The 25,526-nt window shown below is 35.0% G+C and overlaps 1 protein-coding gene across 1 annotated transcript in view; it reads right to left on the bottom strand.

Annotated features, from left to right (window-relative positions):
- GPM6A (glycoprotein M6A) overlaps positions 1-25,526 on the bottom strand; it is a 112,532-nt gene that overhangs the window by 10,209 nt on the left and 76,797 nt on the right. Inside the window, exon 6 of the mRNA XM_062493610.1 lies at positions 13,310-13,466. Within this exon, the coding sequence (XP_062349594.1) occupies positions 13,310-13,466 (157 nt within the window). The remainder of the gene's footprint in view (positions 1-13,309; positions 13,467-25,526) is intronic.

Genomic DNA, 25,526 nt, shown 5'->3' with positions numbered 1-25,526 from the left:
TCCCACTATCAATCATGATGCAAAAAATTAAAATTCAATACTGTAGGCTCTGCTTCTTTTGCTTTTAAAATTGAGCTCTTAATAAAAATGAGTATTTATCTACGACTGCACAAAAATCTCACTGGCAAATCCATTTTGCATTGAACCAATGAGACTATATTTTTGCCATTCTGTTATTGCATTCAGACATATTTGGGGTCTACACACAAGCAAATTCATCATTCAGAAATAAAGTAAGTAAATATCCTATAAATATGTAAACATACCATCTTGCTGCTCCTTTGCTGGCTTGACCCCACTGGGAAACACACTTATTAATAACAAACCATCTTTTCGTTTTAGGCTGTGGAAAGGATATGAAGAGGCTACATGGTAAAATGTGGAAATTAGTCCCTAAATATTGAATCTAAATAGCCCCAGCATTTGGTGGCTTCAGAAATGCTGAAGAATCTAAACACATTACTGGAACAAAAAAAATTAATCACACTAACATTTTTCTAGCTGCTTACCTCAGAAAAATATTGGCTCTGAGAATAAGAAATAAATATTTTTGAAAGCTGAATAAGCTGATCAAAAATCTGCTGAAATTAAACCTTAAAGAGCAAATAAAGGAAAAATTGGAGATATTTGCTTTTTCTGATTTTCCTTTTTTTTAATGTAAGATCTCTCAATTCAGGTAATACAGGAAAAAGCCTAATATAAGTACAGATTTTAGTTATGGAAATCAAATAATGTCAGAATCTAAAAGGTTGTAGCTGGTACTAAAAATTGTAGCAGGGTGGCTTATCCACATTGATCTGACTGGGAAAAGCAATCCAGAACAACAAAAGGTCGGAATTTTAAATGAGATAGTTTTATTGCTTTGAAGTTATAGGATGGATGTTCTCAAGCAATATTAAAGAGAGCTTAATTTGATTTACTTTAACTCACTTCCAAATATTATTAAATAAAAGTATTTTAATTCTGAGGAAATATATTTACATTGGGATTTAATGCAGTTTAATTAATCCAGTTTAAAATTTATTTCAGATAAATTTTCTTGATTGTCCCTAGGTAAATGAGATTTGTAGAAGTAGCTGGAAAAGATGTTTAATACTTTAGTAAGAGCTTTCTATCCTTTTCTTGCATTAGTACTCCATACTTCAATACTCATACTTTACATACATGCTTACCAGTTTGAGAGTTACAAACTGTTTTAACTTTTCCCTCATCATCCAGCTAGTTTTAAAAAAACAAAAACTGATGTGTCTAATTTATACATAAAGATTTCTAAAAATGCATTCATGCAGGTAATGGCTGTCTTCCTTACCAAATTTTCCCAATAACCCACTTACTAGATACTTGACTAGTAAAACAGAGAAAGTGATAGCAAAGTCCAAAATAAAGATGCATCCTTGAATGCTGCTGTAGATGTTTCCATGTGTAAGTTTCTTTATACATTGGAAATTCTATTCCATCTGTTGCAGAGCAAACAGTTAACACAAGTAAATACTGTTCTGCTCTTTTGTTGTTGTTGTTGTTGTTATTGTTCTTTTACTGTTTTCTTTTTTTCCTTTCCCTATTATAATATTAAAGTTAATAAAATAACATCTGGCTCAACCGCAGACATGCACTCACAAATAATTACTTGGAAAATTGCTTAGAAATGTAGATCCAGGAATGTAAATTCCCAACTAAAGTGTTACGTCTAATCTTAATTTATTATCAAACTAAAGAGTTGCACTCTTTTTTTTCTAAGGCAAGAATAACAAATAAGACTGTCTTGGTATAGACTTTAAATTCTCATTTATTCTAGACTGTTTTAAAAGTAATCCAGCCTCCTGGACTATATTTTTAGCCTTTCAAAAACAAGTAAGTCTGAAGTCTAACTTGTGACCCTTCTAGAATTTTTGAAATAAACAATACTTAATAAATTTAGTACATGTCTCAGTGTAGTACATCCATAATAATTTAATGGAGTACTAAATCTTTTATATTAGTTACATTACTGAAATGTAATAACTGTTTTTATTACTGGGCTCCATATACATTTGAGAATCTTCCTATTTTGTGATTAGTACCAAATGGAGAAAAAAAAGTAGGCCTTACCATGAATATTACAAATTCTTTTTAATATCTATTTATTTTCTAATCTGTGGTACTGATGAAGAAGCTTACTCAAAAATCTTAACTGAGATAATACAAAGCACTAGTATAGCAAAGAGAGGTAAAACAGAGCTTCTCAGCCTATAAAAAAAATCTGCCTTGGGCACAAAATGATAGTAGAAATCTGTCAGATGTTACTTGCTGTGAGTCACAAGAGCTGCTGTCTCAGAATATGTTATGGAACAGATTCTCTTTAAAAACATGAATCTGATTGGTTTGGTATCACAGAAAAAGTTGATCAAATGATGATTTTTCTTTTAAAAACATATTTTAGATAAGGAAGAACTTCAGTTTTCCTCTGTCAGTCGCTTTCAGCTGAAGAGCCAGTGGCCAACGACATGCCTAATTTCATCTCATAACACCACGAACACCAAGAATAAGGAAAAAATATGGAAGCTTTCTTTGTTTGTGTAAGAATAACTAAAATCCAAAACTTCAAGTTCAAGCATGTGGTAATTATGGGTTATTCCTGGAAGCTGCTATCACTGATATCAGTGAAGCAAACCACAGAAATGTGATCTGGGCAGTAATATACTTCCTGCTGTAAGGGCAGTGCAAAAAGTTTAAGCTTGCACAACAAATTATTAGATTAGGAGGTGGTATCTTATAAATTCTTTTTACAATTGGATTAAATTCTGAATTATCTGATTTTAAAAAAAACAAACAAAGGAAATAATAAAATCTTTTAAAAATAATTTTCTCTGCTATTACGACCTTTCCTCTTTGCTCAAGAGAACTTACAAGGAATGCTTAAGGAGCCTGTTCACTACAGGAATTAAATTCAGAACCCAATCCCCTGAGATTCAAAGGGATCCTTCTCCTTTGAAGTAGCAGTCTGCTACGTGACAAGCTGAAAATTTCTGAAATAGCAACGTCTTAAAGAGGTATCACAGTTTGTCCTTTAGCATCCTAACTATTGTGTTTATAGTGAGAGTTACTTTCTCTGATCAGTTCCATTTTCACTCTAAGAAGCCAAACACAGAAAACAAACTAGAAGAGATAGTGAAATTCATCTATGAATCTTCAAATAAAGAAGATAAAAGATTGCTAATTTAAACTCAGCTTACCTTAGCAAAGAATAGCTGAAATGAATAATTATTTGAACAAACAAATCTTTAACTTGTTTAGTGGTTGGGGTTTTTTTTTCTGTATCATCACCACAGCTGGCAAAATGCTCTTGCCAGATTTTGTAAGCTTTTCAGTGCCTGTAATGGCTTTTCTGAGTTATAAATTATCAAAGATGGTGAGTCATCAACCTTCTGGAATGATTTTTTAAATCAAAACAGACCAATGTCAGGAAGCAGGTATTTCAGGGCATATTCTGAAATTCTTTTTGTGGAGCACAACTTCCCTGGTGGTCATAGCTGATTTAAATCCATTTTCCTCTGAAAACATTACCCAAATCCTATCTATTTTAAGAAGATAAAGATTTCAGTTACTGTTGTTTTTTTCCCTCCTTCTTTCTAATGTATGGGTACTCGTCCCATGAAAAGCACATTCATTAAATTTCAAATACCGTTCTTGTTTTAGTTTTGTTATAAATAATTTAGTACCCCTGAAAAAACATTGTATGATGGCTTCAGTGACCCTAGGGACAGAGACAGTGAAATCTTATCTAGAAGGTACAGTTTCTACAAACAGAAATAGAATGAAAAGGAAAAAAATTAAACCTTGTTCTTTTTATTTTATAAGGACACTACAGCTTACAATAAGAAAAATAATACAGAAACACAGCAACAAATTAAGTGCCCAAATAAAACTTAACCCCAGAAAAGTCATGTTGCCATGTAATTTCATCTTTGTTCCAAACCACCCAGTACTTACTTTTACACTTTCTCTCAATCTCATCATATATTTATTTTACATGAACTCCCTGATGTGAACCCTCAATGCAGAGAGTTGCAAAAAGATGTACACCCTCCTATCTTTGCATCACATTTAGATTTATTATCCCATGACACGCAGACAAAAAAACGTTTGTTATCACCTACATGAACTAAGAGGTTCCTTCCAAACCTCTTCACAGCTCCAGAAATTCTCTTAGGCAGTTTTTGCCAGAGATCAAAACTGTACCTACAGAGATCATATACATCCATCCTGCTCAAAGCCTATCATGCTTCATTATTAAACCCTCACCATGCTGGACATCACCCAGAATAAGCCCAGGGTTAGCCTGGCTGTCTCTCATGGGAATACTAGGAAGCAGCTGGCCTCTGCAGTGCAGTGTAGTCTTGGTTTTGGGTGCATTTTTCCAACAGGAAATGCCAGAACAAAGTGCTATGTTGAATGTGCTGGCCACAGAGAAGCATGAACAGGAAAAGCTTTTCAATTCCTTCCTGGATTGTCCTTCTCTCAAACATCTCGTTCACTTTCATTTGTCCATATATTTGATTTCAATACTAACAAAAACTTAGTTATAGTACTTTGGCCAGCCTGAAATTCATAACTGACCTTTGGTTCTCAGGCCTCCTGCTTCATCTTGTTCATTTTACCCTGAAAAAATTCCTCTGAGCTATTGCTACTGTCTCTTCACCCTGCACACATTCTGCGTTAATGCATTTGCATATTCTTAAATTATTCATTGCAGCTTGCACATATTTTCTCAAATGCTGAAATTTCTCTTGATCCACTTGTACTGGGAGAGTACTAATAGAGTGCACAGCTCTCTTCAGGTTACATGAAGTTAAAGTACTACATGTGTTCCCACTTCAGGCCTGTTGTTTCTTTGCATTCAATTTTCTATACTGCAGGGTTCTGACTACACCTTACACCAACAGTCCAGACTCAATAAGGGCTCTTCATCAATAAACTTCTATGACAGAATAAAGATATTTGTTCCTGTTTATCACCTGTGTTATTACCCCCTGGGAGTTTAGCTCTTCTTTTCAGAAGTTCAGATTTCATCCAGCAGAATTTGCAAATTTAAAAAAAAAAATTTAAACAATCTCTACATAAATATTTCTACTTCTTATCAATGTATTTTTTCTGTGACAGCATCTTACACATATAATTCCCCATATGCAAAAATTAAAGAGAACAAGTAGAAAACTTGTTGAGTTCCTCTGGCAAACATTTTAACAATACAGAAACTAAAACAGCCTCAGTTGCTTATTTTAAAATATTGTCTAGAACCAAAAATGCTATTATTTATTTAAATGTAAATAAATGAGAAAATGGAAAAAAGAATGTGCAGATGTCTTTAGACATCTTTAGACATTAATATGTTCAAGAAGGACTGTTGAGTAGCTCACAAGGAAATGGCCTCTAACATTTTAATTTCTGTACTAACCAGCAGCTCCAAATTCATGCCTCATTCATGGAGAGAGATAAAAGATGAAGCAAAAATATTTCAGCTTGTCTCATTTTATATACAATGCTCCTGGAAGAGACTGTTATTCTAATATTATCACCAAATGCACTGTAAACCACAGAAAATACACACGTGCAAAGTCTTTTCTATGAAATCACTTTCATTGCTAACAATCACTTGTTGGACATTTATCATTACCTCTACAAAACATGTTCATTCTCTCTCTCTCTCTCTAACATATTTTACTCACAGGCACAGCTCCAAAAGTCTTGTTGAAACATGGATAGATTTCATGGTGTGCTATTACTGTCATGTGGTTGATATTCCTTGGCTTACATTCAAGTCAACTGCTTTGAGAGGAAAAAAGCCAATATTGGTTCAAATTTCTCTCCATAGAGGGACAGACTTCTCAGGTTTGCCTAACTGAAATTAATTCATAATACTGAATATTACCTAATAAGAATTTCCTTTGATTATTAAGATATGTTAAACAAAAAACATAAAATCCTAGAAAATTGAAATTACATTTTGGAATAGTTTTGTTTGGCTTTTTAAAATGTTTTTCTTCTACAGATAATTTAGATGGAAGACCAACTGATTTTGTCAAAACTAGGATCAATTATTAATATTGCTTTCTGCTTTTCATCTCTTTTTTTTTTTTATCTGCACATATGTTTTTCTAAATGTGTATTTCAAGGTTAAAATATTCCATGCATTATTTCTATTACGTTGGAAACCATTTAGATGCATGTAAAAAACTGGCATACTTTCTGATTTATGCTGCTTATTTTTTGGTAGCAGTGTAGGAGGAGATTTCCACAGTCACATCAGAAATTATTCTCTAACAAATTAATTCATTTTTTGAAATATTTCTTAGTAAACAAATGGGTGAAATTTCAGTTTGAAGAAGGCGACTTTGTGTTGACGCAAGACTAAGTTTTACCTCGAGATGATACAATTTGTCTCTTTGGTACTTCCTTAGAAACCAAATATTCTAATTTGTTTTTTTATTTCTGAATTTTCTTTAGAATGTTGATGGGTTTATAGCATTGTGGTTCCTAAAGTTATCATTAATTGTTTTCTATATCCTTCAGGCAAGACTATAATTTTTTGTAGCCTGACAGGCTTCTGAAGCCCTATAGGAAGCAATAGAACTTTACTGCTGCTTGCCAAAAGCAGAATATCTTATGCAATTTTTTTTGCAATCTTTCAAACAGGAATAATTTTTTTCTCAAAATGGATATGCTCATATTTTCACACTTTCAAAGTTATCATCTTCCTTTTGTTTTTCTTTCTGGTGGTATTTTTCTAATGATAGGAGATCCTGTCTCAGAGTACAGCTAAGCAATTTGCTTTGCACTTAAATGTGATTGAAGGTAAATAATTTGGTTTTAAAACTGGCTTTTTAAAATATGGATTAGATATCTTCATTAAATACTCCTTTTTCATGTGCCCTCCTTTCTATGTTTGTGCCATGTAACTGTTCAATTCGAAGACATAAAGTATGAAAAATAAATCAGTTCCATCCTTACCTCTTCCCTGACAATGTGGGCTGGTCCTAGTAGTAAATTTTCTAGGTTATGCTACCAAATAGCTGATAAATTTTTATTAAATCCTGAACCATACTCTAATGGGTTTCAGTGCTGACAAGTTTTCCATACAGAGATGAAGTTATAGCATACAGCTTGGAGAGGACTGTACAATTCAAATTGTTTACATTTTCACGTTTCCAAAATTTGCATTGCAACATTTTTTTCAGGAAGATGCCATGGTTTGTAGTTGGAAACAAGGCAGTGAAGCTTAAACTAGAAAGCAGAAATAATAGTTATAATTCCAAACAAATGTGTCACTCAAGGTTAATACTTGGCTGTCAAAAAAAAAAAAAGTGTTTTCTTTCCTGATATATTCTGAATGGGCTTTGAGAAGCCTGTGTGAAAATGAAGGGGTAGGGACCTTCCTTGCTTGTTTCCTGTCTTACCAAGCACTGAAATAACAGCCTTTTAAGGTTTTATTGTGATCTTACATAAATTTAAAACTTTCCCCCCTTCCTGTGCAAGCAATGCCAAAAAATATTTATAATGCTAAGTATGAATTAGTAAGACAACAACAGGAAGATGCAGTTCATATGAAGAGCAAAGGTATATGGTTTTTATGGGTTTTCTTTCACCATAAAAATGATGAATTTGTGATAATTTCACTGATATTCAAAGGCTTAAACAGCTCTAAAAAGAGTAAGATGTCTAGATGCAGTTAATTAGTGAGCCAAGTGAGAACAAGGATCAGGGGAAACTGTCATCATCTCATGAAACATTCAAATTAAAGCTAAGATGGATTATCTAAACATAGGGGAAATAAAGCTATCATCTTCAGCAATTTATGATGATCCATAAAAGAAAGTCAAAGCCCACGGAGAAAGTGCAACCACTCCCAAAGTTAAGCATACTTTGGAAATGTATGACAGCAGTTTAATTAGCAAAAATTCTAACTGACTGAGCTCACATGCAAAGAAAAATAAACCAAAAAAAACCTGTCATCAATGTGCAAGAGAAAAAAACAATCTGAAGCAAAAACATCCAGTTCATTCAGTTTATCACCAGCAACAACATTGCTGTCAGCAAGCAGCAAAACCAAGAGAAGATGAGAAGGTACTGGCAAGGCACATTGCAATGTCTGGCACACTCCTCTATTAAAGGAAGTAATGGATACCACAGTCAACTAAAGGGCTGCATGTACAACACATGGGAAGTTATGGGAGAAAATGAATACCAAACAAAAGTATAATTCTATGTGTGCAGTATTCCTGAGTGAGAAAATCTGTAACTATACAATAAAGAAAAACAAAAAAGGCTTGGGCAGATTACAGAAATAAGACAGAAAAAAATGTTGAGGCAGCACCTAGATATATGCACAACAAAATAATTTCTGAGCTCATTGCAAAATATTTCTAAAAATATAACAAATGGTGGAAAAAATAACTTCCTTTCTTCTTCCTTTTCAAGACGTCATATGTATATTAACAATACGGTTGGGAGAGAACAACGTAAAGATGACTTTCTTAACCATTCAACTGAGCTTTGAATCATTACTAGGGCTTGTTCTTCCTATTTCAAGATCAAGAGCAGAAGACTGCAAGGAACACAGTTCTCTGAAGAAATTCCAGCACTGGTTGAGCATCCAAGAATAGCACTGGTTTAGCATCCAGGAATAGGATGAATTCCAAAAACCTATAAAATTAATGTTAATGACATAAAATTAATGTTAATATGTTTTCTTTCATCTGCTAATTCCAGATGTGTTTAGATAGAAAATTTTCTTCACCTAAATTCCAGCTAAAGGGGCCAGGCAGGATACATCCAACTCAATGTACATAGTTGACTGAAGAGCTTGGTATAAAAGACATAATTTAAAAGACTTGAGCGTTATTCTCTTTGCAGAGAATGGGACAGTCACAAAAAAATTCAATTCATCTGACAAAGTTTTCCTAAGCCTCCCTCTCCTTTAACTACTGAAGGAGCACAGGCCTTTCTCTTGACAACCTTAGTGACGTCCTTAATTAGGTGGGATATATATGTGTCATAATACATTCCCTCTGAAATTAACTACTCCATTAGCATCTGGGTAATTTGTGGAAAAAAATAATGTTTCTGGTTTTCAATTGAGCAATCTGAAAGGTTAGAGCACTATGGATCCCATGTTCCCCATTTCCCATACCAGGGTGTGAAACTACTTACAGCAAACACAACTAAACATGTATGAGGACAAGAGATCTTTAGATACTTTCTCTCACTAGGATTGGTTTAAAGGATTCTGAACCCATAAGTATATCTCCTGTCTCGGAGAGAAGGTCCTTTATTTCTCACAAATGTGGTATGAAGCATACTATATTCCTCAGATGGAGCAGAATTTAATCAGAAGCAAGTCCTCCCTGTCTGTCAGATCAGCAGTTTTTCTCCAGAATATCCAGACATGGAATCTAATTTTTAGAAATGAGAGCTTCACTTCTAACATTCAGAAATAATACATCTGCTCTGGGTGGGAAAGCCAGCTGAGCCTGCACTGAACTCTTCCTCCTGTTACACAAAGAATCAAATGTCAATATGATGCAGTTTCACTGTCTCTAGAATAACTGGTCTGGTAAGGAAAAGATGAAGTGATTAGTTCACAGATGGCTTTTCAAAACATTTGTGCAGCTTCCATGGTTTTTTTGCAAAATGTAATCTGGAAATATTTTGGGAAGTTCACGTTTTAGTTTAGGCACTCAAGAAACATGTGTGAAATAGCACAGAGGTAATCAGGTACCCAGAATTATTTTCAAAGGCAGAATCCTTGCCAGTAATTCAAATAAAATATTCTTAAAACTAAAGGTACAGAATGTATATGCAAGTGCAGTTTAGAATATAAACCATCTTCCCCTAGGGCCTTAACATGGTTATTTTGAAAAGCAAGGTACAAAGAAATAGAAATACAACTGCCATGACGAAGTCCTTATATAATGATTTCTGATGAAATAAAACAAAAAGCAAACCTCCTTTCCCGTTTTATAGCATAACACGAGGGTGAAAGTGTCATTGTATTTCTTTGTTCATTTTTTTTCTATTGACTCTACAAGCAGATATTCTAAAACAAGGTGTAAATGAGGCTTTCCATGGCCAAGGGAGCTGGATATAAATAGGCAGGGTATTAAATTGCAAACATGAAAACAGTGTTACAGTTGGCTTCAGGCCTGTCCCCCATTCTTTACTAACCATGCTGCAGCACTTTTATATACGATTGTCTATTTCATACTCTAAAAGCATGTTCAGGCATGGAAAAATGAAGCCTAGAAAGAAAGCCATCCCTCCTCGAATGTGACTGGCATTGTTTTGCTGCTCTTGTTTTACTTTTCACAGTACATTAAGTCTGCAAACGTTGCCAGTGAGTGCCTTCACTGTCACTTTGGCAGGGCCCCTCTCAGATGTGAGCGGCTCTGCTCCATGGCAGCACTGACATGACTTGGATGCGAAGCCCCTGAGTGCTCACATCAGCTGATAAGTCAACTATACAGTCACTGCAAAGGTTAGGCTGAACTACTTCCTTTTCCATTACTTCAGGCAAAAAAAAAAAAAAAAAATTCCTTTTGCCCATTCAGAGCTAGAAAGTGAGCTATTTGCAGCTAAGGAGAGAGGTCAGGAAGGGCACATGAGAAGTTCCTTGGGATGTCGGCTATCGGTGCTCTTAAAAGCCAGCTTTTCAAAAATATTTCGTAAAAAAGAGAATAAAAATGTTACTTTTCATATTTCCATATGTAAAAATACAGCTTATCCATACAAAGTTAAAATTATTTTTTCTTTCTTGACATTTTTTATTGATTTTCCCCTCCATTTTCATAATAGGTCTAGTCACAGACAACAAATTTGCTCATGTAAAATATTAATGGCAAAAAACTGGTGGCAATGGTAAAGCTGAATGACTTCATTATCAGACTTTAATGTGCTAAACTTCTGTTTAGAAAGACATCAACAAATTTGATGTGAAATCATAGTCACAACTTGAGTTTTTACAACGGTATTTTTGATGGAGATTTGAATTAATGGAGAGCCTTTTTTATAATTTTAGTTATTCAAAAGAACAAATATCCTGTGTGTACATTTCTGTTATTATTAATGCACTGCTAAAAGAAACCAACTGTTTAATCTTTGACAATTTAGATTTTAATATTTACAAAATTACAGGCCCAAAACTGTATACAAGGAAGCTTTCTTGCAACTTGTAGTATCTACCAATACCTTTCAATAGCATTATCTCATTTAGCAACTGTACACAAGAAAATTTATTAGAGCACATTTTTAACAATTGAACAACCTGCTCTTGACACACAATACTGATTTGGTTTCATTTATCTCTCCACTATTCTTTTTGTTGTTCTTAGGTTTTATTTCTTTATATCATTGCATGTGTTAAGGAACTGAATAAATTCTAAACATGTCTCTCTTAGATTGAAATATTTCTAATTCCAAATGTATATATATTTTAAATCTAAGATGCTATTTTTCCCTTAAGAATTTTAAGTATGCGACAATGAGAATCAATCTAGCTAAAAGGATATTAAGTTTTAATTGACATATACTCTCTAGAGCACAGGTACTAAATCCAGAATAATAATCCAAAATAACTCCAGACATTTGTATAGTAATTTTACTGACACATCACCAAAATGAGACAAGCAATCAAGCAGCAGGTTCATGGGGTTTTCTCACCAGGAAAAAACCTTCTACTGACTTCAAGAATAATGACAACAAGGTATTAAACTAATAGACAGATTATTCTAATTGTGATCATAAACAGTATACAGCCTAAAGCTTAGCTGCACAATGTGTATCAACCCAGGGCTTCTCAAAGTAAAACACAAACATTGCAAATTGCTGATGAGGAAAGTAAAATGTTGAAGGAAATAATGTAATGAATCACCAATAATAACAATGATATTAACTGTAGAATAGCTGCTTCACTGTTCATTTCAGCTAGACACGTGCTAGAGAATTACAGCTATCAAAACTGTGAGAGGATGTTGCACTGCCCTGCTGCAGGATTGAGGACAAGCGTTCATGGGAGCTGTGAAGAAAAACAGTGTTCTGAAAATCTTGCTACTCTTTACAGAATTAGAACTAACTTAGTAGGTCTTCAGTGAATATAGATTAGGGACTTCTCTCCAGAAGATGAAAGCAGTGTTGGCATAAGAAGTGACTGCTCTTTATTTAAAATGTTCTCAGTCTTTTTTTATATATTTATTTGAATGTTTTAAAGCAATCTTAGTCAAAGTGCCAAAATCATACAGTGATGACAAGAACGAAAGAAAATGAGACAAAAACACAGGATTATTGTGGAGCAGGTTAAATCTACACAGAGATGACATACACACTGCATTCCCTGATTTACAAGATGCAGATCATCTATGTCCTGATTAACCTTAAATGTCAGGATATCCAAAACACCACTTTTGATAGTCTTTGTGTGACTGGAAGTATCGATTGCTTATATTTGTTTAGACTGTATTCCATTAAGAATTGACAGTTGCAGTAAAGAACAGTGGGAAGCCCAAACCTGCCTACTAATTTATATATTATTTATCATTAATATAGCATACAAATTAAGTGTACTTTAACACCCAGATCTATTTGGCTGTATTTATTCATTTAGTATTCATCACAAAATATGAGGTTATGATGCAGACTGTGTTTTCAGAAGTATCCAATAGCTACCAAGTGTACAGGCCTCTTAGCTTAGAAGAAGAACAGTCAAATACCAAAAAAATTAGTTACTTACCTGACGCTGAACAGAAATGTTAAAATAATCCCAGTTGAAACAGTCAGCAATTTTAGCATGATAAACTTCCATTTAAGTCCGAATACAAATCAGATTTTTTGAATTCCAGGATCATAAGTGAATGTCTCTCTCCAAATCAAAGATTAATGCAGGAGTAAATAATGGGCTGTTTGCCATTTAGAAATGAAATAGAACCTGATGACAGGTCTCAGCTTGTTCCAAAGAGGAGCAGGCAAGATTCCTAAAATAACTGAAAATATTAGCAAGGGAAATATTTCATTCCCAGTAGAGCTCAAGGCCTAACAGTTTTAGTCCTGTTCAGTACAGCTTATGTTGCTGAGGTAATGAACTCCATCGCTCCTGAGTAGCAAGAATTACTTAGTGTTTAACCAATACAGAGAATATTTATAACCCTGTTCTCCTTTGCTGTAAATTTTAAACACTGAACTGAGGTATCACAAAATATTGAATAAAAAATAAACATCACAAGGCACTAAAAAAATATATACAAAACATATTGAATTTGTTGTAAAAGCTTTCTTAGCCACTTACCCAGGCACTCACACATCTGCCACAAGTGGTGATTTTGAAATCTCCATAGAGATCCTTGATGGCACCAGTTGTAAAGAATCCCTCCACCATCAGCAGAATGCCATATACAAAGAATGCAGCTGCTACACCATATATCACGTACTTGAAGATGTCAATCCTGTATAGGAACAGCAAAATTAATTATCTGAAGAAATATTTAAAGCTGGCTCTGAAATTTCAGGGTTAGATAATCAGGCCCCCTGAGACTCAAACTTTATGACTGACTGGAGTCAGTGTAAGTGGTGATGTGCCATAACAACAGGTGAAGCTGAGGACAGGAATGAACTTTGAAATAAAATAACATTGATACAAGAAACACTGGGTCATTTAATCTAATTAAATGTAAAAATGGATCTGTTTAGGCAATACTGTAAAAATTGTCACATCAATTTAAAAGTCATTTGCTTTTCAATTTTTCACCCTAAATGAAGGAGAGGAGAGGAGAGGAGAGGAGAGGAGAGGAGAGGAGAGGAGAGGAGAGGAGAGGAGAGGAGAGGAGAGGAGAGGAGAGGAGAGGAGAGGAGAGGAGAGGAGAGGAGAGGAGAGGAGAGGAGAGGAGAGGAGAGGAGAGGAGAGGAGAGGAGAGGAGAGGAGAGGAGAGGAGAGGAGAGGAGAGGAGAGGAGAGGAGAGGAGAGGAGAGGAGAGGAGAGGAGAGGAGAGTATAACACATCTCCTAAGTCTATCCAGCACTTAGGCTATAGAAGATATTTAGTTGCAATCTTCAGTAAAACTTTCTGCACATACAAGTAGTTCTCAAGCTGCAATGTCAGTCTGTGCTATCTTCTCATTGTCATTCTCCCACTTATTCTCCAGTGGACAAAGTGTTTGACACAGAATAACAAAGTCATCAAGAAAGATTCCTTACTTCAAACCAGAAACATATTATTCCAGAACTAATGAGGTCAGATCATCTGTAATTCTTCTATAATGAGGCTTTAAAACTTCATTTCACTGACTCCCAGCTGAAGCAACAGAGGGAGGGCTTGCAGTGTGACATGCAGAGCCCTAGCAGGCTCAGTTCACTACAGAGATTACCTGGGCTGTGTGGTTGCTCTGCCCAGCACTGCCTAGAAGTTCAACATTGGCTCAAGGAGACTGTGCCTCCTAAACATTCTCTCATCACCAGCATTTGTGAAAAGATTTTTGCTAGCACCTCTCTGCTCTGTTGTCTAAACTTGGAAACATTCCTACTGACCATTGCCTTAGATCAGCAGATTTCAAAGTTTGCTGCTTGAACTTCTCTAAAAAGCTAAAATATACCACATGTGGTATATCTTTAAAATACACCGCATTATATTTTCAGTTTGTTGATGTGACAGTGCAGAAGCTGTGCAACTCTTTCTAAAATGGTAATATGCAGATTTAAGATGGTACTAAATTCCAATATTATTCTCCAGGTCAAGATAGAGACACCTCATAACAGCAAAAGACAAAAAATAAGGCTGAGAAACATTAGGATCTGCCAGATTAATTTTGACATGCCATTACCTACACTGGATGTTTTCTCAAGACAATTATTAATATTTTTATTGGTATGAAAAGAGATGTTTAATGATAAGTCCTTAGGAGCATAGTTTCCACCATCACTCAAAAGACAACCCACAATACATATTTTACATGTATAATACAATAAAAAACTCAAAAAACTGTTGCAATATCTTTGAATTTGAATGGTTTTCAACAGATTCAAAGTAAGGTTCAGGTCTACATTAAAAATGCAATAAAAATGCAGTTAAACTTCTCCCATAATTGGGGATAGGAAAACGGGAGAAGTACTATAAATGAATGCACGTTGTTTTTCCTTAACATTCTAATACCAAAGCACATCTAGCCCTTTTTTTTTTTACACTGTTTTTTGTTTCATACTCAAGTGAAAACTTGAATGAGTAAATTTCTGTATGGAATAGAAACTTGACCAACTCAAAAGGCTGAAGCAAATTTAACACTGTAGATGGTATGAGATGAGGCAAATGAAATTTATTTTAATATATATATAATTCTGATTACATTTTTCTAATGGAAAAGTCCCATTTCCCTGATTTGACAGTAATTCAGCCAGTGTAACACTTTTTAAAAACGTCAAAACTGTTTTAAGCCAATCTTGTCATTAGTGATTAAAGAAAAGGTTACAAAAAACAAATAGAGAGCAACTTTTTGACTATTCCATAAAAACTCACCCAATTCCTATATTATATACTTTGAACAGTTGTGACCTTCACCAGTGGTTGAAGTCTGGGAGTTCTGCCAGCAGCAGCTCCTCTCAGACCTTTATGTACTCAGTTACAAGCTCTCATTGCCCTAAAGAGATTAGGACTTTTGAGAAGTCCAGAGACTATGTCAGTCCTTACAACAGCCCCTTAAACCATCTGTGCTGGGTCTCCCACTGAGCTGCTTGTGTCAGAAAGTGTTCTAAGAGATCTCTGCTTTTTCCTTAGCCTTATGTGCATCTACAGGAATAACTTTCACTTAAGCCTTCCTTTCACAAAAGGAGAAAATATATATAGCCCAACACTAGCCAAATATAGAAATCTATTTCTTCCTCATCCTCTCATTACAGGGAGGGCATAAAATCTCTATTCATCAGACTACATGGGGTGAAATAGCCAGACTTATTCCAAGGGAAAAGGATCCCTATAAAACCAAGAGTAAAAAGATAAATGAAAATTGTAAGACAATCGCTCAACTACCTCTTTAAAAGTCAGATAGAATTGTATTGCAGTATAGCCACATTTAGTGTCTGCTGTATTTAAAGAAAATGTAGTACAACAATAACTTTATATATATAGTTTTGAAGATAGCACTGCTATTAAGTTATTCTGCAGCATCTATTACAGTACACATAAACTTTTATTTTCTCATTAAGTTATAATAAATAAAAGACAGTATAAAATAAAGATTGCCTTTAAAATAAAATGTGATCCTTGTGGATGAACTCACGGTGATTAATTGCCATCTGTGCTTCAGCAAATTCTCAAATGCTGCAGACAGAGCCTGACAGCAACCAGGGAGGTAGAAGGGAATGGCAGAAGGGGTGATGAATGTGAGCCAATGGGCAAGGTGGGTAAGGACAAAGAAAAAGAACAAGAAGGACTTACACTTGTGTAAGGTGTAATGGAAGGAAAGAGGTGGGTAATGAGCAAAGAAAGGAGACAAAATGACAAAGATAAAATTTTGTTCTTCTGACAGGATTGGAAAAATATATATTATGTGAAGACTGAAGCTACTTTGACCTAGGATGCCGAGTAGATTAAGCTGAATGATTTTCTAAATTGTGAAAATCATCTTGAAGTTAGTAAAAGCTATATTTTAAAAGATATAGAATAATCTAATCCATACTCTTCATACTCTCTTAATCTGGCAGATTCTCCATGGATTCTGGATCTGCCTTTCCTCACAATGCTGTGTTCAAAAATTTTAAAAACAAAACTATTACTGTTTTTAAATTGTGATTTAAATCGAGCTGATCCTTCGATTTTTAGTTATTTCTCCGCCACTATGTCATTAATTCTTCCATATTAAATAGACTCCTTAATTCATTAGTCTGAATCTGTATTCTATCCAACAAGAATCATATTTAAAATATCTCTAGAGAAAACACTTTCTTCTTCTGGCAGAAGGTGTTCAAGGAGGCCATCAATGCTAATTTGTCAATGAGCAGGTTGAAACTGAGTACCAAGTAGACTATCCCAGCAGAGACGAGTCAGAGTGAAAATATTCTTAGTGAGTCAGATCAATGTTGCAGATTTCCTACTCTGTATTTTTATGGTGTTTTGGCAAATCTAAGTATTAAAATTTATAATAAATCAGCAAGAAATAAAAATATTTGTTGAATGATCATGTCTGTGTTCAGCAGGTTTTTGTGAAAACTGTGTTAATATAATTTTGGAACAATCTACATACTTGTTAGGGGTATATATTTTTAAAATTTGGTTAATATAGGAACGCAGTACAGACATTTAGTTGCATTTAACAGCTAAAGTTCACACTAGTTTGCCCCGTGACATGATTCTCACGTTGCACAGAAAACCATTATATTCAAATAAATTATGTGTGCACTTCAGCCTGAATAAGTGATAAAAGCCTAATATTCCGAAGGTTTTCATTGGCCTACCCAACAGAATACTAGATATTACTGTGGGACTAGTTTTCCTGAATTGATAATTCTGTCTCACATTTCTATTCCTGAATTTACAACATGACTTCTCCAATATATACAATAATATTAAGATATTACAGATGTTAAATAGAACATGATTGCCAGTAAACTGTACCTATACTTTCTGAATGCAAGTCGTTTCAGGCAATTAAGTCTATTTCCAAGTTAAAAAACCCACATACAGAACAACAAAAATAAAATACCAAAGAAACCAAAGCACTGAAATGTTAATAAGATTACCATAGTACGACATCTAATGAAAAACTGCCTTTTTTTGTTTGTGTTTTTCTTTTTTTTTTTTTCAGCATGCATAGAAAATTTAGAAGGATGAGAAATATATGCAAATGTTATCATTGGGGTAGAAGGGCTTCTCCTGTTTTGGGAGGTTGTTTGGTTTTTTTAGATTATTTTTTCTCTCTCAATTGCAAGGAATTTTGAATACTTGATGTTTACATCTCGAACACACAATAATCTCTGTTACTCTGAACCAGAAATGCTGGGCTCCATGCTGATCCTCGTGCCCAGTAAGGGGCTGGTCCTAAGAGGGTGTTAGGACCCTGAGATAACAGCCTCCCCCCTCAAGCTGTCTCAAGCTTGGAGAAATAGTTTTGCAAATGTGTTTTTAGAAGGTAAAAGACAAGGTATAAGGGGATGTTTGCAAGCAGAAAATCTGCTTAGGCTATACAGAAACCAAGCCCTGTGGAATTTTTGAAAAGGTGTGCTCAGGCTCTCCTGCAAACCAGCTGGGAACAATTTCTTGATGTCAGTTCATGATACTATTCAGTTAAACAGGCTGAGCAAAGATAGCTGGTACCATGAAACAGAGAGAAATTTTTAGGAAAAGGAGGAGACAAGCAAAGACAAATTTCAGAAGGAAAACAAATAGGTAGAAAGAAGAATTTATTAATAGTCATGTACTACCTGCCAAGTAAGACAAAAACCCCCAAGTAACAGCCCAAATGAGGTAAAAGAAACTCAACTATTCTCACTGTGAAGGGAAAAAATGAAAGTACTGAGAAAATGTCAGCATTAGTCCATGAGGAATTTTTTCTAAATTAGGTTAATAAGGAGTCTAACTTCTAAATTTCAGGTGGGAAGAAAATAAAACTGGTGTATACAATGCTCAACCAAAGTTTATCAGGAAATGATAAGAGAAAGGATAAACAGCAGAGAAAGGATAAGACTAAAAAGAACCAAAAATAATTTTTATTAAAGGAGAAACAAAATACAGTAGAAAGAAAACAGAGATGTTGATTATGTATTTCTGGAAGAAATTTTGTGTGTAATCACACAAAACATTTGCTCAAAACTAAAGCCAGATTGTTAGTATTATATAAAGAAGAGATCATCATATTACAATATGAAAGTTACATTCACATTCTGCAAGGGCCAGATTTTCTTGTCCTACTCTGAAACAAAGCTGATGTGACATAAGTATCCACTGGTTTTAATTTGTGATGTACAACTCTCTACAGGCATGCAGAATAGAACCCTAGATCATCATCCTCTAAAAGTGTTGTTTCCTTCCTAGGAATGGAACAGTTGAATAGAGATTTCTTGCAGAACATCTAAAAAACCATATAGAATGCTCAAACTAATGGAAGAAGTGCAAAAGCAACACAAAGCACACCTCTGTTCTATGAATCTTGTAGCTTTCTTGAAATAGGAAAAGCTCCAGCATAAAAATTTTAGTAATCATGAAATCTTTGAGTCCAAAACACTGAATTTTTACTACAACCAAAGGACGATGCTTCTTCTCAACATTGCTTGGGTTTTTTTATGACCTAATTTTGTTCTGTCTAAAACTACTTTCTTAGAAACTTTTTTTAAATATGTTAATTACAGAAGAGATCAGGAGCCTTCTTTATCTGAAGAGGGCAAAAGCCTCACTGGAACTACAGCAGAGTACTGTGCTGACTTCTGGTGGAATTACATGATAGTTGTTTTCCACTGTGGATACTGAATTCCCAGGCAACTGTCTATAGCAATAAAGTGTAAAAAGATGTGGCAAAAGCATATTCCAGGATTTGTGAGTGTTTCGTTAGTACAGCCATAAACTTGGAGACACACAAAGTACATACTGACAGTGTAAGACTGACAATTTGTTACTTCATGTCCAGATTGGGATCATAATGGTTAATTTACCCTTTTCAGATATCCTGTGGAACAGAGAATTAGTTTTATATGGCACATTCAGCATATTTAGCAATATGTATATTACATATACATATACATATACGCTTTCCATTTTATCTGTTTATAAAGTGAATCAAGACTAAAGGGAAATAAAGGCAGTTAAAAAGGAAAAAAGACATTACTATGGAAACAAACCACCTATTGAGAAAGGGAAGATCATAAGACATGAAGTGATTACAGCTAATCTAAGCCAACCAGGAAGGAGAGCTACTTAACACGGCACTAAATAATACAGATGTCTGCTGAAAAGTAGGAGAATGCATTTGCACAGAAGAAGACTAATAAATTCTTTATGTAAGATCACTCTGCTGGTATTCACATGCACTGCTATGAATTTTCCAGATTATTCCACTGGTATTCTCATGTGGTGCTCTGAATTTCTTTATTCAATTTAATAAAATTTGGACTATGTCTTTGCAGATAATTCCCAAATCCTGAATTTTACTTACATAAGTTCTCACTGGTATTGCCTTTAACAGAATGCAGAAGACTGGACTGCATAATATAGCTGAGTAGGTGGTAAATGTGACTTTTCAGCACTGTATAATCTTGTAAAGCTCATGTTCTCAGTTGCTGACGTTTTTTGCCGGATTTGATGTATCTGCCAATGACACCAGATCTAAAATCCTATGTTCTGCATCTAATATTTAATATGCTGTATTTGTCCAGTGTTTCTATTTATATGTGACTTGATTATTCCAATGAAATAAAAACTGTTCTTAAGTAAACTGCGTCTTCAATGACATTGTGATCTCTCTGGTGGTTCCTGCCAAATTATAAAACCCAAAGAAGACACATGGGTCAAGGTTGGATATTCCATGCAGAGGTAACTACATTCTTCTACACAATGTCAGTTGCTGTATCCAAACACAGTATGGCACAGGCCTGCATAAGTTAGCAATTATTTGATACAGAGCCTTATATGTTTTGCTTTCCATAATACAAATAGTATTTAAAACATTATGTATGTTCAAATTAAAGAATGCCAAGCTTTTGTAAGAGATCAAAATGTGAAGGGAAAACCAGATTACTACTGTGCACTAAGTAGATGCTTTAAACAGAATCATCACACAATCTAATTTAAATGTTTATAAACATTTTATGTTAGCTGTCCTTTACTAAGGGTCACATAGCAATTACTTTCATAATATTCCACTATTATAAATGTAGAAATATTAATGATAGCAGTAATATTTTAGAGCTACCAGCATTTAACTTGTGATAGAAGCAAAGTCAACAACAAAAAAGACAGCAAATCATAACATCCATTTATCTATCTCTCAAAGCATTTTTTATCACTAAGAGGAGTGATATAAAAGATTCTGCAGCTTTTTCGTGTGTGTGTTGTACTCAAAAGAAAACAGTTGTACATACATTTGTATACTACAAAACAATACCTTCATAATAAACCCTGACTATACACTGACAGAAAAGTCATCAGCAAGCATCAAATTTGGCCACAGTAATACTTGAAACACAGGTTTCACATTCTGAAAGGAAGGAAATTTTTAGACCTAGGAAGGTGGCACCAATATAGTGTCTATGAAACTTTATGTGGATAACAAAGTGACAACAGATTTACCAATTGCAACTTCATTTAGTTTACTATTTGGTTTCACACCTTTAAAAGAAGTGAATTTACAATGACCTGAATTACCTTTGTCTGCACTAGGAAAATGGGTTTAATGCTACTATCATGGAGATTTCTTCATTTTCCACTCTAAGAGCATGATTCCCTTGCTCTGTGGCCTATATATGCCAAACATGTGACAGATGGTGCTAACTGGCCTTGCATACTAAAAAGAAAGAACTAGAAAAGGATGCGGTTGGGAAATACACAGAACATACCTTGTGCTGTTGATTTTCTAAAATCTTGTTTTAGAATTTGTTCCAAACACCAGAAAGATATAAAAATCCATCTCATGCAATGCATGTTTGATGAGCATGTTTGTTTCTGCTGACTTTGTGATCTTCCCAAAATCAGTGAGTAAGTAAGAAAATCTAATTATACCTGGTGCTTTGCAGATAGCGTTTGCTGCATTTTATAAAGTTATTAGGAAAATGACTGAATACCACATCCACCTCAAGCAGGTTGCTCAGTTTTAGTGAAACCTACAGAGTGACAATGTCAGCAACATAAAGGATTTACCTCTTGCAGTTAAATATTATAAAAGCATTTTTCAGGATAATTTCAAAGTGTCATATGTATTTTCTTGGGCTTCCTTTGGGTCACAAAGAAGTAAAATAATTACTCTGCAGTCACCGAAAGAATCCACATCCCCCAAAAAAGCTTATGAGTTCTGCAAATTCACAAACAGGCATTCCTTCACTTGGTGGGGGAGTGAGTGGAGGGAAATAGCTACCATTAGAACAGCAATAATGTTGATAGTGAAAAAGTCTGGAACTATGGGAAATGAAACTTCCCAACAGTCATTCAGAAAGCAATATAATTAGAGGTTAGTTCCAATGAAAAAGTCACACACTGAAAATTCCAAATGTTTTTATAGCCATCCAATGTATTAAAAGTTCATGGATTTAAAAATTATTGTCTAAAGAGTGAATAGTTTACAATCAGCTATATAATTTTTGAAGATATGTTCTCTCCATAAGGAATACTTGTTGATGCTTTAAGTCTTAGCTTTTATATTTTTCAGATTCTGTACTGCATTGGTGTGTGACTCTGAACTTCATATAAAGTTTCAGAAAGTTCTCTTCACAGTTTAGTTAGACAAAGCAATCCTTTTCCAGCCTGAGAACCAAGGACACTGTTGCAGCTTTGGGCCCAAGAAGTGTAAACAGCAGGGAATTGAAGAAAGCAACCTGGGAGGATGGGACTTCATAACCTGAAGCTGTAACTGCACAATTAACCCCAATATGTAAATGAACCAAAACTTATAAAAGTATGAAAACTCGTGACTGCTCGTCCCTCTTGTGTCCATCTTGGGTAGAGCCATGGCTGGGCTCTTGTACTGCCCAAGGTGTATGCTTTGAAGGCCTTTTAATAAATACCTACTTTAGTCCTTTAACACTGTCTAGCCTCTGTTCCAGGTAGCCTCTCGCAGGCACCATTGTCTATATAGCATCTGTTCTCATGATTTTCAACACATTTTATTTATATTAGCTTTCAAGTATTTAGAGTAACTATTTTACCTTTCTCCCCTGAAGAAACCAAAGTCAGGCAATAATCCAGCGCTTTGAGATAAAATCTTTTTAAAAAAATTATTTGGGTTTTCTTTTAGAAATTTTTGGGTTTTGCATCTTATTACAGGCTGAATTTTGTATTTTCCCCCTGAAAACAAGCAAGCAAAAAAGCACTCTCTCTACCCTACCCAGCATCTCTCTAGGTTGCCTCCATAACTTTTGAATTATTAACCATGATCGTCGTGTATTTTAACTTGGAAAGAAAAACATAAATTTTAGAAAATTTATGTAGCTGACTGGCATTTATAGAATTTAAATGACAGCTGCAAAACTTGTTTATAATTTTTAAATTACAAATATTTACTGCTTGTCAATATTTCCACAGCAGATACAATCTGCAGCTGGCATACACTCTTTGAATTCAGACAGCAGCCCAGGGAGATGGAATGAGGGACCAGTCTGCAGGACCAGCACTCAGATCACCTCTTTTATTACACAGGGCTGCTGCTCTTGGCTGAATCCCCAAGGGCTGAATGCACCAAGAGAACTTTGCTGGCTATTGCAGGTTGTTAATTCATTAATCTCTTCCCCAAGGGTCAAGGCACCATGTGGAGTGTGGGCAGCCCAGAGCAGCCCCAGCCCCGCGGTCAGGAGTCAGTGGTGAGGGTCTGAAGCCCTCTGGCTCCACTGAAATGTGGTCCTGGACCATGGGAGGTTGAGGGAGGCCCTAGGAGAGGCCAGGCAGGGACAGCCAGGGCTGTTGATGCCCTCTGGGACATTGATATGGGCGTTTCTGAATGGCATGGTTGGACCTAGGTATTTTGGCTTTTATGTTAGGCATTTAGAGAGTGTTTCAGAGAGTGTTTATGCCCTCATTATGCCCTACTTTCTCTACAGGGGTCTGCTGCTTCTTCTAAATTACAGCTTCATGGACAGAGATAAAAGATACAGTGGCTTGTGAGTTGTGTTATTTGCATTCAGAACAAACACTTGTGGACACAGTTAAAACAGCCCTTGTCTCTTGCCACCCACATAAATAGCTCTCAGATAGGGATTGATTTTCATGCTGAGTGACATTTGAAATCCAGCATGCTAATAAAACTGCAGACAGATACCATAAGCATGATTAAACAGAATCTAACACACTTCACTCCACTGCAGCATCTGCCTGGCACATTTATCACAGGACAGACTCCAGGCCAGCCTGACACTCCACAGCACTAGAATCATTAAGAGCCCAAATGTGTTAAACAACCTTTAAAAAAGTACAGTTGCACAGAGCACACTGCTAGATTATTTTGAAGCTCTTACCATTTGTACTCAGAAAAATAAAAAACCTGTGTTTTATTTCCATTTCAATATGTATTGTTTTAAGAATGTAGGTGCTACAGTGTTTATTTCTACTTGCATATTCTTCTTTCTGGTTTTTGGTCTTTCAAAATTATAATTACTATAGAGCTTTAGTACTGCTAACAGTTAATCAATACTTGTGTGAAAATATCTAGGATTTATTCTCCCCACACTATTATTTTAAAAGCAGTGTAATCTACTTAAACAGGTAGAAAATTAGCATGTGCAAATTTCTTTGCAAGTCACGAAGTTTACCCAGTTCAAACCAATGGTTTATCTGCTTTTAGTCTAAATATTTGCTCCTGCTGCCTTTAAGACATAAGTTCAGATATACCTTTCACACCTGAATAAAATAAAATTTCATTGTAGTACATCTGCCAAAGAAAGAACTGGGTTTATAATCTCTTTAAGTAAACAAAGAAAACAAACAGATGCAAAAGCTACTAGCTAAGAAAAATAAATGCCAGGGGGGGAAAATTGCCTTTACAATTCTTTAATCTTTTACAGTGAATTATATGCATTTGGACTATATTCCCTGACTGATACTTTCACTTTAGTATGTGACAGAGAGAAGCTGGAAAATGTGCTATGAAGAGAAAGCATTGATTTGTGGCTGTTCTGCACTAATAGCTTCCTAGGGACTAATAAAATAAGTTAGAGCCTAATAAAATGACTGATCTTTCATTCAGGATAACAATGAACCTTAGCCACCAAGTCAAGCCAGACTCATTATTCTAAATGACAATCCAAAAAGGCAAAGCAGAAGACACATCTTCCCGTCAACCCAACATATTATTATACAAGGACATAAAGATTCCTTGATCCCAAAAAGAAATTTTAATTTGGCGCAGCAGTGACATATTAATTTGGTCCATGCTCCCTTCTGGCTACTAATCCCATGGTAAGTACACCTAAAGTTTGCAGAGAAGGTTTGGAAAGGATGTTGATAACATTACCCAAGAGAAGTTAAATTTCAGATTCCATTTCTAGCTCTCATGCAAACATCAGTACCCAGTCAGATCAAATATACATCTCTTGTTCATTTTTCTATGTCAAACAATGAATATAAGGAAAGAGTAATAGCAGGTAAGTCATTAGGACAACCTCCAACACTAGTCTAGCCTTTGAGAATTCCTGAGCTGCATTAATCTGTTTGTCATTAGAAACCATCAATAGATTTGTTTTCCAAGATTATCCAGTCTTCCCTTGAAGCCATAAAAACTTCTGGCATCCATAATATGCAAATAGGTTTATAGCTTTGCTATGAAAAAATTGAAGAACTTGCTCCTGCTGAATCTGGTACTTACTAATTTCCCCTGATGCCTCAAACTTTT

The sequence above is a fragment of the Cinclus cinclus genome, chromosome 5 (genome assembly GCF_963662255.1).
Source record: "Cinclus cinclus chromosome 5, bCinCin1.1, whole genome shotgun sequence".
In the NCBI taxonomy this organism is placed as follows: domain Eukaryota; kingdom Metazoa; phylum Chordata; class Aves; order Passeriformes; family Cinclidae; genus Cinclus; species Cinclus cinclus.
The sequence above is the reverse complement of the archived record's forward strand: the minus strand, read 5'-3'. Positions and strand labels throughout refer to the sequence as shown.